Genomic DNA, 13,874 nt, shown 5'->3' with positions numbered 1-13,874 from the left:
TTTTTTTTTAAAGATTTTATTTATTTATTTGACAGAGAGAGACACAGCGAGAGAGGGAACACAAGCAGGGGGAGTGGGAGAGGGAGAAGCAGGCTCCCCGCAGAGCAGGGAGCCCGATGTGGGACTCGATCCCAGGACCCTGGGATCATGACCTGAGCCGAAGGCAGTCGCTCAACCGACTGAGCCACCCAGGCACCCAAGTTAACTATATTTTCTTAAGTAAAGATGACACAAACTGTGTTAAGTGTAATTACTGACCTGCAAAGAGAATGCTAGAAGCTTGAGAATATAACTAAAAATTCCTAAAAGAAAGGGCTGCTTTAAACGTGTAAGTATAAGATAGCACTGCAAAGCCTTGATGCTGTTCAATATGTAAGTTACAATTTGAAGATTTCAAATATTTTAGAAATTTTGAACTCATTTTTGAGTGACTTGCCTCGTATCAATTTTATAATTGTAGCAAAGAGGAAAGAGATTAAAGATGTGAGATCATTAGATGAAGAGGAAGCCTGGAAAGTAAAAACTAAGATTTTATTTGTAACATGTAGATTATTTTCATGCTGATAAAGTGATCCCTTATTTTTCTATGTAACACTTTCTCCACACAGTGGTGCTATAGTTCTAGTATATTTACGTGTGATTTTGTATGTAACACTCTTTACTAAAGGCATTCTATTTTTCAAAATCTTTTGTCAGTCCTCCATACCATCTAGTTGCATATTCACATCCCTTATACCGCTTAGATCAACTTCAATTTTTCCTACGAGAGAATTGATACATTTGTGTATAGGAACAATTGGTTTCCATTTCTCTTCTTCCTAAACAGATGCACTAAAAGAACAGCTACACAAAAGGGGTGTTCGTATTTTGACTGGATTGGGAAAATATCTTCAACAATTGGACAAGGAAGGAACTGGACTTTTAGATAAGGCAGATCTTAAGCAAACTCTACAAGTGTTTCACTTAGAACTGTCTGAAAATGTAGGTACTGCGATGAATGACATAGTATTCTTAAGTGGTATTATTAACTTTTCTATTGAGATTTTAGTAGTTCATGTGTCTCTTTTTTTTAAAAAGATTATTTATTTATTTATTTATTTATTTATTTATTTATGTATTTATAGCATGAGTGGGGGAAGGGGCAGAGAGACAGGGAGAGAGAGAATCTCAGGCAGAGTCCACACTGAGTGCTGAGCCCCTGAGATCATGACCTGAGCCCAAATCAAGAGTCGGACGCTTAACCGACTGAGCCACCAAGGTGCCCCCATGTGTCTCTTTCTTTTTGCTTCATAATCAGTGTTAGCCATCAGGCGACAAGTCCTGTTAAATTTTAAAATTTCAATATTCATTCCTCCCTCATGTATTTAAGAAGAACCTAATAAGTAGGCATTGTTCTAAGCTCTGAGAAGGCATACTCTATACTCTTAAGGTCTTCATAATCAGAGGAAAAGAAAGATGAAGGATTACAGAAGACTATATGTGTTAAATGGAGAATGCTTTCAGAACACATGGGATCAATTCCAGGCCAGGTTATGGGGAAGAAGAGAGAAGATCATAGCATTCCTGGAGGAGGGTATATAGCTGAGCTGAGTTCTGAAGGATGAGGAGGAGTTAAACAGGCAAGAGGGGAGGGAGAATGTGGGTCAGACAATGACTACTTCACACAAAGGAGAAGCACATGTGAAGGCATGAAGGGGAGGGGGGCGTGTAGCCTGTTCTAAGAATTGCAGAAGGTCAAAACCGACCCCCTGCCCCCCATTAAGCAACCAAAGCTTTTACACATCCTGTTCCCTGTGCTGTGAGCAATCTTTTTTTTTTTTTTAAGATATTTTATTTTTTATTTGACAGAGAGAGAGAGAGTAGGAGCAGGGGGAGTGGCAGGCAGAGGGAGAGGGAGAAGCAGACTCCCTGCTCAGCAGGGAGCCCGATATGGGGTTCAATCCCAGGACCCCGGGATCATGACCTGAGCTGAAGGCAGACGCTTAACGACTGTGCCCCTGCTGTGAGCAATCTTCCACTGGACCTTTGCATGGCTGGATTTTCCATCCTTTAGGCTTTCTCTATGGGGAGCACTACACTGACGCCTCTGTCTAAGGGAGTACCCCATCTGATCCCTGGTCCTCTGTATACCATTTACCATTTTATTTTCTTCATACCACTTTGCAAGTATTTTCTGGCTTTTCTGGCAAGTAGAGTTTTAGTTCCATCAGGGCAGGGACCAAGGTGCTTCTGGTTTCCTGCTGTGTCTAACACCTCGAATAGAACCTTGCATATGGCAAGTGCTGAAGAAACAGCCTCAGTTTACATAGATAGATGTATGGAAGGAAGGAAAAGAGAAGAATGGAGAGAAATAAGCCTGGTGGGGTCCATTACCTTAAAGCCTTGCATGCTATGCTAAGAAGTTTGGGTTTTATTCTAAAAGTAAATTTGAAACACGTCTACCTCAAGGGTTTCAGATCAGAGATTCTCTTGAATTGTTCTCTCTTGCTTCAAATGGTCTTCTCACAAGACAGTGTATTTTGTGAGAGGAACACTGAGAATTGAATTTATGAGATACAGATTCAAGTTCTAGACTTACTACTTCAATGGTGTGATCTTACACAGGTCTCTTAACTTTTTTGATTGACAGGCTCTGCCTGGGCAATCCACAGATAATACCTATGGTCAGAGTTACTTTGAACGTCAGATGAGAAAATTACACAGCAATATGCCTTTTCAACTAAAATTCTGTGCCTGTGTGGTGTTGTTTATCATTGTTGTGACATACCTGTCCTTTGTGTTTTTTACCAAGTTTAACTTTGTGGCCTGCACTTAGTGACACATACTAGGGTTCTTCTAACTTTATCTCTTCCTCTCAATAATAATAATAATAATAGTAAAAACAGCAATAGAAAATTAGAAAGCCTTGGTGTGTTTATCCACAGTCATACAGGTAATTAATAACTGAGTTAGACCTAGAGCCCAGATAGTCTAGGTCAGCCTAGTATTCTTTCTGCATCAACCAGTACTTCTCTTTTTGGTTGATTTGCTAAATTTTTGTCACTGGAGTCAGAAATGAAAACTAAAATAATTATATAAGACTCCTAACATAGGGAGAACATATATTATGAAAATACGAGTAAGCTTCCCTTTTTCCCATTTTAAAAATAATATTCCCTCCTTTTGCCCCTATAATATCACTAGAGACTGCCCATGCAATGATAAGCAAAAATAAGAACTCAAAAATCACCAATCTGGGTCTAATTGTGGAACTAGTTTGGGGAAAGCATAGTCATTCTCCTTAATTTGAAATTTAATAAATTGATATGCACCATAAGTAGCCTAATTTATTAGAGATACTATCAATAAATTAAAGCTCAGGTTTTTTTCCAACTGAATTATCATTTTCCATTCTGTACCATATCTTAGAAAGAAAGACTTATATAAATTTGTTGCTACTTTTGGTAAATTATTCCATTTTTGAAAATTATTTCTTTTAAGCTTCAAGCATATCTTTTGATTCTAGTATTCCATGAGTTGGGCATGCAAATTCATCTTTTATCTGTATTATGTATGATTTTAAAGGTCAAGCTCATTTTTAAATTTAAGAGCACATTTTACGGACACTTAAAGTTGGTCATGTACTGGGCATTTTGACAGACAAATTAGGGGTTATTGAAAATTGGGGGGCAGCAGGGCATCTTAAGATTGAGTTTTTCTTATTAAAATTTTAATTGAAAAAGGAGGAAGTAGAAGAGAACTTTTTTGAGTCCCATTGTTTGTCAGTCACCTTGCTAGATAGCTTATTTACAGTCTCATTTAAAGCTAACAACTTGACTGAAACTTTGAAAATATATTTATTTACCGGAGTTTAAGAAAACTCCATCTGTATTTTTTTTGTTGTTATTAGGAACTCTGTGAATAGAACATTCTATTAAATTGTGCATTTGCAAAGAAGTAGGTGGCAATGGTAAAATGAACAAACTGGCATAAGGATTTACTCAAAATAACACCTTTCAGTGTGAATTGTGGAATAATATTGGAGCCATTCAGATCCTCTGTGCTTTGAAACATGACAACCAGCAGAAATACTCTTAGTGGCCCTAATGCTATTGGAATCACTGTAGAACCTGAAGTGAATTTTTAATTGTCACGTTTATAATACATTAAAAATAATTAAATGTTCAAATTCAAGTAGGTGGTGAGCATTTTTGTATAGAAAGGAATCAAACTTAAAATAAGAATTTGTGACACGGGCACTCCTAAATGACCCTGAACATTACAGAACTGTCCACCACAGAGTTCCTTTAAATAGTTTTCTTAGTGCCTTTGTTTGGGTTTATATGTAACTTTTTGGAATTGTTAAGTCTGATACTTTGTCTGGGGCTACAGAAGTAGTAACAAAATATTACTAAGGTGAGTTTTGTTGTGGTCATATATAACTTTAAGGTGAAACAGTGGTCTCTGAATATTTCTAGGATTTTGAGTCTGTGTGGCAAATTCTGAACGGCAATGGCAGTGGCAAGGTTGATTATGGAGAATTCAAACGTGCCATTATTGGTGAAATGAATGAATACAGGAAATCGTTTGTTCGAAAGGTAACTTTGTTAAGTAATCTTTTAAATAGTTACTTTTCAAAAAGATTTTTAAAATTTTTGTTATTTGAGAGAGAGAAACACTCCCCGCTCGCCCCTGCACGCGCGTGCGCAGGCGCACACAAGCAGGGGAGGGGCTGGGGGGAGGGGCAGAGGGAGAAGCAGACTCCCTGCTGAGCAGGAAGCCCTATTCGGGACTCCATCCCAGGACCCTGGGATCCTGACCTGAGCCAGAGTCAGACTACTAACTGACTGAGCCACCCAGGCACCCCTGAAATAGTTACTTTTAATAGAGTGTTGGGTTCATTATTTTAGAACTTTATTGAATTACCATTGAACATGTTTTAAATTCCTTTACCTGTAATTTATTTTGAGATTAGTAAAATACAGGCAAACACATACATATACAAATCTACCAGGATAAAGCAAAATAATTTATGCATATGTTTTAGGAACAGATTTTAAAAGTAAAATCTGAAATCAAATTTTGGTTCACAAATTACTAGTTCCATAAATTGCTGGCTCCGAAAATGACTAGTTATGTGATTATCTATTATTAAATATGTCTGAGCCTTAGTTTTTTGTCTCATAGAGTTGGTATGAGGATTAAACTTGTAAAATTCTTAGCATTGTGGCTGTTCCAGTGTCAAGGCTCAATACATGTTATCTTAGGATTGTGACTAAGAGATGTTTCTCTGGTATGCATATTAGCCAGCTTTCAAATGAAGATTAAAATGACGATTAAATTGGAATTAAAAACAGGAGCCCTGATTTTTTTTTAAAGATTTATTTATTCATTTTAGGGAGAGAAAGAGAAGCATGCTTGGGCATGCGTGAGTGGGGGAAGGGGCAGAGGGAGAAGGAGAGAGGATCTCAAGCAGGCTCCACCCCCAGCACAGAACTCACAACCCTGAGATCATGACCTGAGCGCAAATCAAGAGTCCAGGCTTAACCAACTGAGGAACCTAGGCACCCCAAGAGGCCCTGATTTTTATAGGAAAGTACATATTACTCAGGTTCTGCTGGCCAACTTTAGAGCATACTTTTGAGCAATGTGGTTTCTTTCTCTTTTGAATATGTACCTGTGTATAAGTATCTAATATTGAAACAAAGCTTTTGTGTATAGAAAAGTATAAACAATTACATGAGGTATAAATCTCAAATAGAAAAATCAAAATCTTTACTGGCCAAAAGACGCGATAAAAACTTTATGTTAAATGAATTCATCACATAATAATTTAGAAATTTGCATTTATTTGTACTTTACATGTCCTGGTGACAGATTTGAGTATCAGGAGTAGAAACTGGCTTAGGGCTTCAGTGTATAATGGGGGGGGGGGATTCAGCCCATAATAGGTACCCTATTTCTGTGAACACATTATTGTGAATAAACAAACTTGATTCTAGTTTTGACTCTTTCGCAAATGTGGGCTGTTGCTTTGGGTTGGTTGTGTGTTTCTATATACCCATTCCTCTTCCCCATAAAATATTTTTTTATTTTACGATACCAAAAATTGCATTGAATTAGAGAAACAATAAAACAACTGGCATATCAAAAGGTAGTGTTAAGTTTCAGGAAATAGAGTAACATAAGCCATTTAAAAAATATTGTACTTTCTTACTGATTTTAGTAATGAATATTTGCATGTTCACTTTTTGAATCAAAATGGTCCTGGCAATTTGTTTTGGCCATTTATCAGTTTCCTATAAATCCTAGAGCTGGAAGTTACCAGAAAGGTCTTTTACCCAACTGTGCAGTGTGAGAGGAGGAAAGCCAGGGCAACAGAGGTTAGCTTACTGTCTCAAGGTCAGGTGCCAGAAAGTGCAGGTTACCTTACATCTTGCTCCGATATCTTCCTGTGTTCATGATGCTTCCTTCATATACCAGTTTAGTACTTTTAAACTGGCTTGTTTAGAGCTCAAGGATAACCTTCTACAGAATAGAGAATTAGGTTCTCATGTCTAATGATTTCATAGAAAAAAATAACATTTCTCTCTTATTTAGGCCTTCATGAAATTGGATTTCAACAAAACTGGCTGTGTGCCTATTATAGACATAAGAAAATGTTACTGTGCAAAGAAGCATCCTCAAGTAATTTCAGGTAATTATTATGAGTCAAAATGCATTAGATTTCTAAAATGTTAGTTAATAAAAGTAATATCTTATATTAACTTACAGTGCGGACTTGAGGCCATTAAGGGAGGAAATAAACAATTATTTTTTAAACCAGAAACATAAGAGCCATTTTACCTTCTTCGGCAGCAATATACTAAAAATTCTGAGGTCTATTGTCTGTGCTTATTCTTTTTCTTCGATGTTTATAAACTGAGATTGAACTTTTATTTCTTGAGGAATTTGAGTTAGGACAGAATGGATTTAGAGGACAGATAATTACATGTGTAAGTTCTCTGGGTTAGATTTACTGTATCTTTGTATACTTGGAAGATTTAAGGCAGAAAGTGAAAGTGTTTCTCTGGGAATGGAGGTACACGTATAATGGGCATACATATGTCTATCAAAATTTGAGGATCTAGAAAATATCTCAAATACATACAGGCGATTTAGGATGGTTTGGCTTAACAATTTTCTTTTTTTTTTTTTAAAGATTTTATTTATTTATTTGACAGAGACACAGCGAGAGAGGGAACACAAGCAGGAGGAGAGGAAGAGGCAGGCTTCCTGCCGAGCAGGGAGCCCGATGTGGGGCTCGATCCCAGGACCCTGGGATCATGACCTGCGCCGAAGGCAGACCCTTAAGGACTGAGCCACCCAGGCGCCCCTGGCTTAACAATTTTCTAACTTTACAATAGTGTGAAAACAACGTGCATTTAGTAGAAACTGCACTTCGAATTTTGGATTTCGATCTTTGCCCTGGCTAACGATATGCAGTACGATCCTCTCTTGTGATGCGGGCAGCGGTAGCCAGTCATGTGACCAGAAGGGTCAACAACCCATACACTTACATAACCGTTCTATGCCCATACAGCTATTCTGTTTTTCACTTTCAGTACAGTATTCAACAAATTATATGAGATATTCAATACTATATTATAAAATAGGCTTTGCATTAGGTGATTCTGCCCAACTATAGGCTAATTGTAAGTGTTCTGAGCACGAGTAAGGTAGGCTAGGCTAAGCTATGGTGTTTGGTAGTGTAGGCGAATTAAATGCATTTCAGCACAAGACAGTTTCAGTTTACAATGGGTTTATCAGAAATAACTTTATTGTAAGTCAGGGAAGATCTGTAATTTTAAAGATTCATTACCTACTATATTGCTTCTGACTGTAATTTTTACATAGTTGATTTATAAATAAACTATTATAAAGAAAGTTTTGGCCGCAGTAACTCTCCTCTTCATCACACGTTCCTCTATAGAGGTAACACTTAATATCATTTAATATATATACATTTCAGTCCTTACTCTATGAATTTTCATAGCTGTATAGGTACTGTAAATATCAAATACTTCTTGAAGTTTTTTTTTTTTTTTTTTAACATGACAGGTACACTAAACACACTGCTATGTAGTTTACTTTTTACACTCAAAAATATGTTTTGGAGCTCTTGCCATATTAATCCATATTGGGCTACCTTATTTTTATCTGCTGCATATTATTCTTTTTAAAAATCAATACACTACAATTTACCTAGTCTCCTACTGGCAGACTTTAAATTTCTAAGCAATGAAGCAATGAATATGCTTATTTGTGACTCCTTAGGCTCATTTCCTGCTGTTTCCTGTGGGGGGGTAATTTCAATACCTAGAATATCTACGTTTCAAATTTTAATTGATACTTACAAATTGCATTGTAAGATGGCTATACCAGATTATATTGCCATTAGTTGGAGAATTCATTGCCCCGACTGTCATGCCAACACCAGAGAATTTTGCCAGTCTGATAGAGTAAAAAAATTTTTATTTGCATTTCCCTGGTTATTTGGAAGGTTAAACATATTTTTGTATATTTTTTGATCATTTGTAATTTATATTTTATGAAGTTTCTTTCTAATTTATGATTTTGATCATATACTGTTAAATACTATAGAATACTATTATTCCAGAATTTTCCCTTAATATTTTTATTATTAAAAGAAGATATGTTGTAATTATTTTGGTTTATCATCACTAACCCTTGTAAATGGTTTATTTATTACTTTTAATTATGAAGTGAAAAAACCAACACTTTGTCATAAAGATTAAAGCTAATCATCACTAGCTTCCCAATTTCTAATAGTCTCTTTTAGGTCAGAATAGTTTAATTTGCTTATCAATGACTTTAAATGAACTGCAGTTTCCATAAGAAAATTTCGAGCATTATTGAATTGGAGTTAGCATATCTCTTCCTTTAAACCTATGTCATTCTCTGCTTTTCTTCTTTAATTAGTCTTGCTAAATATAAGAACAAGATAGTTTACTTATTTCAAAATTAGGGGATTTCAACATCCTATATTGTTTTTCTCTTTGTTTTCTCCCTTCTAATAATTTTAATTAAGTTGCTAAAGTAGCATTAGTTTTGTTAGATGTCATTGAATTGTTGGTGAGGGTTTTGTTCTTGTTGGATAAGCCTTCATTAGTTTAAGAAATTCCATACCTCATCTTTGCATCACATTAAGGAAGATAAGCTAGTAGGTACAAATAGTCTTAAAAAAAGGAACACCCATTACAGTTTTTTAAAATTTAAAGTCTAAAAATTTATTATTATCTGTCATTACAAATTATAATCTTTTCACATGCCCATCTCTGGAAAATAAATTATTTACAATTTTTTAAAAAAAGATTTATTTATTTGAGAAGGAGAGCGAAAGAGTGAGCAGGGGGAGGGGCAGAGAGAGAGGGAAAGAAGTAGACTTCCCAACAAACTCAGAGCCTAATGCTGGGCTTGATCTCATGACCCCAAGATCAAAGCTGAGCCAAATCTAGAGTTGGACGCTCAACTGACTAAGCCACCCAGGCGCCCCTAGATTATTTACAATTTATAATTAATTTCAAATTAAGGCTTTTATAGCACAATTTAACTATAGAAAATACTTTCTTTTTACTTTACTTAAATAATTTATTAGAAAAAGGTATTTTCAGCTTTAATAGAAATGAGATGTCCCAAATGTATTTCTGTGTAAAGATAGTAGAAATTTATCATTGTTTATTAAAATACTTCATGGTGTCTAAGAAGAGAGAAAGAAAGGTTAGTTACAAATGATAAAAGGTATGTATTTCTTGGGTGGTGATACAGTGGAGGTATAAAATTCTTGAGTATTTGAAACACAAATTTAAATAAAAAATGTTTTCATTAAAAAACAGTATTTTAGTATATGAGCTGTCGAAGCGAGCACTAAAAACAGTATTAAAACTCATTTGTTCAAAAGTATGGATGGTAAACAGAGGAGGAAATCTCTTCTGCTAACAGCTATATATTTTTATATAGATTAGATCTTGGTTAATTTTAATCCTTGACTAACAATCACAAATTCACTCTATTGTTTTATATTACCATTTCTGCACAGCATAATTATTCAGTCCTTGTTCATTCAGCCGTTTTTAAAAATAAAATAATTGTTCTTTGTTTTGCACACATTTTTAAAAGACCGCGAACGTCTGAAGCATTTTTTTAATGTGAAAGGCACTTAATCTCAGTCCATTAGAGGACCTCTGGTTTTTAAAAAAGATCCAACTCTTATCCTAATTTTGTCCACCTCATTAGACAATTAAGGTGGTATTCCCAATTTAAGTTTGTTATTTTAAAATGCAACATGACTTCAAAATGATTTAGAGGGTCATTTAGATTTTTCTGACATTCTTTTGCCTTTATATATGGATCTCTATTTTCTTTGAGTATCATCTGACCATATTTGTAGCTTCCTTTCATCTTTTAATTCCTCTTATTAAAAACTTAATGAATGTCATTTCTCCTTTTACATGCTAGGATCCTGGGAGTAGATCTAGATCCGTGTGAATAGGGTAGCATCTGAGATTGCTCCTTCCCTTTAACTGATGACAATATAACCCACGCTACTTATTTAAATAGCTTATTGTTCTCTTTCTGAATTAAAAAAAATCAAATGAATTAAAAGACTGCATCAGATATTTTATGTTCCTTCTTTGTTTTTTTTTTTAAAGATTTTATTTATTTATTTGTCAGAGAGAGACAGACTGCGGGAGCGCACAAGCAAGGGGAGCAGCTGAGGGAGAGGGAGAAGGAGGCTCCCTGCTAAGTGAGGAGCCCGATGCAGGGACTTGATTCCAGGACCCTGGGATCATGACCTAAGCTGAAGACAGACGCTTAACTGACAGAGTCACCCAGGCGTCCCTGGTTTTTGTTTTTTGTTTTTTTTTAAAGAACTTTTACAGTATTTTAATTGAATTTAAACGGCTGTGAAAGGGTGATTCTAGAGATATAAAATTTCCAGGCTTAATATATTCTTCCTTATTTGCTAAAATTGACCTGCTTCTCCCAAATTAAACTAAGTGGCATATTCTTTTTAGAAGTACTTTTCAGTCACAATCTATGGGTGGAGACTACAATGTCTCAATCATCTCAGTAATACACAGGGTTAGGAATCTTAATGTGTATAGCATGGTCAAATGAATAATTTTTTTTCTTTTTTTTTTAAGATTCTATTTATTTATTTATTTAAATTCAAGTTAGTTAACATATAGTGTATTATTAGTTTCAGGATAGAGTTTAGTGATTCATCAGTTGCATACAACACCCAGTGTTCATTACATCAGGTGCCCTCCTTAATGCCCATCACCCAATTACCCCATCCCCCTACCCCCCTCCCCTCCAGCAATCCTCAGTTTGTTCCCTATAGCTGAGTCTCTTATGGTTTGCCTCCCGCTCTGTTTTCCTCTCATTTTATTTTTCCTTCCCTTCCCCTATGATCATCTGTTTTGTTTCTTAAATTCCACATAGGAATGAAATCATATGGTATTTGTCTCTCTGACTGACTTATTTTGCTTAGCAGTTATGTTCTCTCTTTAAATAACAAACTGAAGAATTGTAATTTTTTTACATATGTGATTCTCAGTAGCATCTTCCTATAGAATGAAATTAATCCTATTTCGTATGACGTAGTGGAAATAGCCTCCTTAATGTCAGAGATTAAAATAGAGTGATTTAATCCAGTGAAAATTCTTCCGGCAAAGATTTTCATAGGCCTCCGAATCTTGTTTGCAGTAATATTTTCTAGCTGCAATTATGAGTAACTGATTCATAAAATAACTAATGCCTGAATATAGGGATGTTTTTCACACATTGCATTACTGCGTTAACAGCCTATAAATCTTTGAAATTATTTACTTGTTTTCTTCTTTCCTCATTTCTAATGGGAATAAAGCTGAGTCCTCTACAACATTAAGATATATAAGAATATGGACAGTAGTGACTGTTACTTTGTTTATACCTATAGGACACATCTGATCAGAGGCTTAAAAATTGCCTCAAATGTGTATTAAAGTCATCACCATTAAATTTTGATTCATGCAAGAAAATGTTTAAATAAATTGGATGGTATTTTGACATAAGATTTGAAATTGTTGAAAAGATTTCATAAGGTGATTAAGTATTTCTGTATCATCATCAGTCATTTTACTAGTGTTTTAAGGAGATTGTTTCACAGTTGGTACTATCTTACAGGCCTTTCCACAGAGGAAGAAATCAATTTATCTTTTCTAGAAACATTAAAAGATGCCTGCAGCAAGTCGGATGAAGTGTCCTATGGGGAATTTGAAGATTACTATGAAGGTCTAAGTATAGGGATAGTAAATGATGAAGATTTTGTTAATATTGTACGTACTCCGTGGGGGATTTAATTTTTTTAGAATGAGTGTGTCTTCAGCACTAAGCATTCTAAAGGAGAGATGAATTGAATGTAAAATATGGTCAAACCCTGGAATATATTTTTCTAGGACTTCTTTTTTTTTTTTTTTTCTCAAACAGATTGAGTCTGGAAGGAGAAATCAGAAAGAGAGCTGAAGGGGTATATGTCTAGTCGTGAGCATCTCTGTGTGCTTGCCTGTCTTCTAAGTGTCTAAAGCTCTATCTTGTTGATTCATTACTTATCTTGAATATATTTTAAAGGTCATTTTTTAAATTAGCCTTCATAGGAAATTTACATCTGTATCAAACTATATGAGAGCTTCTATATAGTAACCAAGTTACTCATCCATTGTTTTTTAGCTATCCATTCTCAAAAATATGATTGCCACCCATTCTCAATTTGAAGAACTGGAATTGGGCCCAAAAGCCTGTAAGACTTCAAATAGTTCAGCTTGCTTCAAACATATGAAAATGTTAAAGGAATTAGAGGATATGCAAGAGAAATTTTCCATGCAGTGTAGATGTTTTCTGTAACATAAATATTTAGAATGATGGAGGCTTACCCTTAAAATGCTTACTTAAACACTGGCTTGTCTTGTGGATTCTTCTAAATTATGTGCTGTTGTTTGTCCAGTAGAGCACAATGTAATTATTCAAGTGATCAGATCTGTTTGATCTTTTATCCTATTTTTAACTGCAATCCTTGTTACCTACACAGAATTACTGTTTAGCTAGAAACAATACAAAATGGGAGGGAGAATATTTTCTTAGATTTTTAAATAAAGATCTCAAAAAGTGCATTATCCCATGTATGGACTAAGGGATAATTTAGGAATTCTTAACAAAATGTAAAAGGATGTTTGTGTCCTAAAATGAACGTATGTTATTCTAAACATTTCTTTTTGTTATGCTAAACAATGAAAACATTTTCTTCTAAATAGATATTATTTAATGGTTAGATATATTGTAATTGTCCTTTCTATTCTTATGTTGTTAGGTCATATTTTCTTGTGAATATAATCAGAAAATCTATAGGCTGTCATCTTGTGAAAAAAGGGAAGATTCTTCTGGGATTTAACATGTTAATGTCACAGCGTACTCTTAAATAAGCCTCCACCCTTTTAATATAAATAATCATCTGTGTTTGCAAAAAATTTCTCTACTTAGGAGCTTAGGAATAGTTAATTTCTCATTATTTTACATTGTTATTTCAGTGTAGAGTTAGAAAATACATACTCAATATGTTATTTGTGTATTTTGTTAAATTTTAATTGGTGGCACAATAAATCATTCTGCATTTGCTTTACTGTCTGAATTCTTTGATTTTGGTACAATAAAATCTATTATTTAGTATTCAGTTTACTAGAAGAGCATTTAATTACGTAGTTACATTTTCAGTCACCCACAACATAATAACCGACATTTGAAATTCTATGCTTAACAGTCTTCAAGAGTCTAAAATATCTTGATTAACTTTAAAA

General features: G+C 34.8%; 1 protein-coding gene across 1 annotated transcript in view; it reads left to right on the top strand.

The window, feature by feature from the left end:
* Positions 1-13,668, top strand: part of CAPS2 (calcyphosine 2) — a 46,342-nt gene extending 32,674 nt beyond the window's left edge. Inside the window, exons 15-18 of the mRNA XM_081822085.1 lie at positions 827-981; positions 4,458-4,577; positions 6,580-6,676; positions 12,211-13,668. Of these exons, the coding sequence (XP_081678211.1) occupies positions 827-981; positions 4,458-4,577; positions 6,580-6,676; positions 12,211-12,386 (548 nt within the window). The 3' untranslated portion in view covers positions 12,387-13,668. The remainder of the gene's footprint in view (positions 1-826; positions 982-4,457; positions 4,578-6,579; positions 6,677-12,210) is intronic.
* Positions 13,669-13,874: the final 206 nt, after the last annotated feature.

This window comes from Leptonychotes weddellii, chromosome 5, assembly GCF_054177405.1.
Source record: "Leptonychotes weddellii isolate Sample4059 chromosome 5, ASM5417740v2, whole genome shotgun sequence".
Classification (NCBI taxonomy): domain Eukaryota; kingdom Metazoa; phylum Chordata; class Mammalia; order Carnivora; family Phocidae; genus Leptonychotes; species Leptonychotes weddellii.
This window is presented reverse-complemented; position numbering and strand designations above follow the sequence as displayed.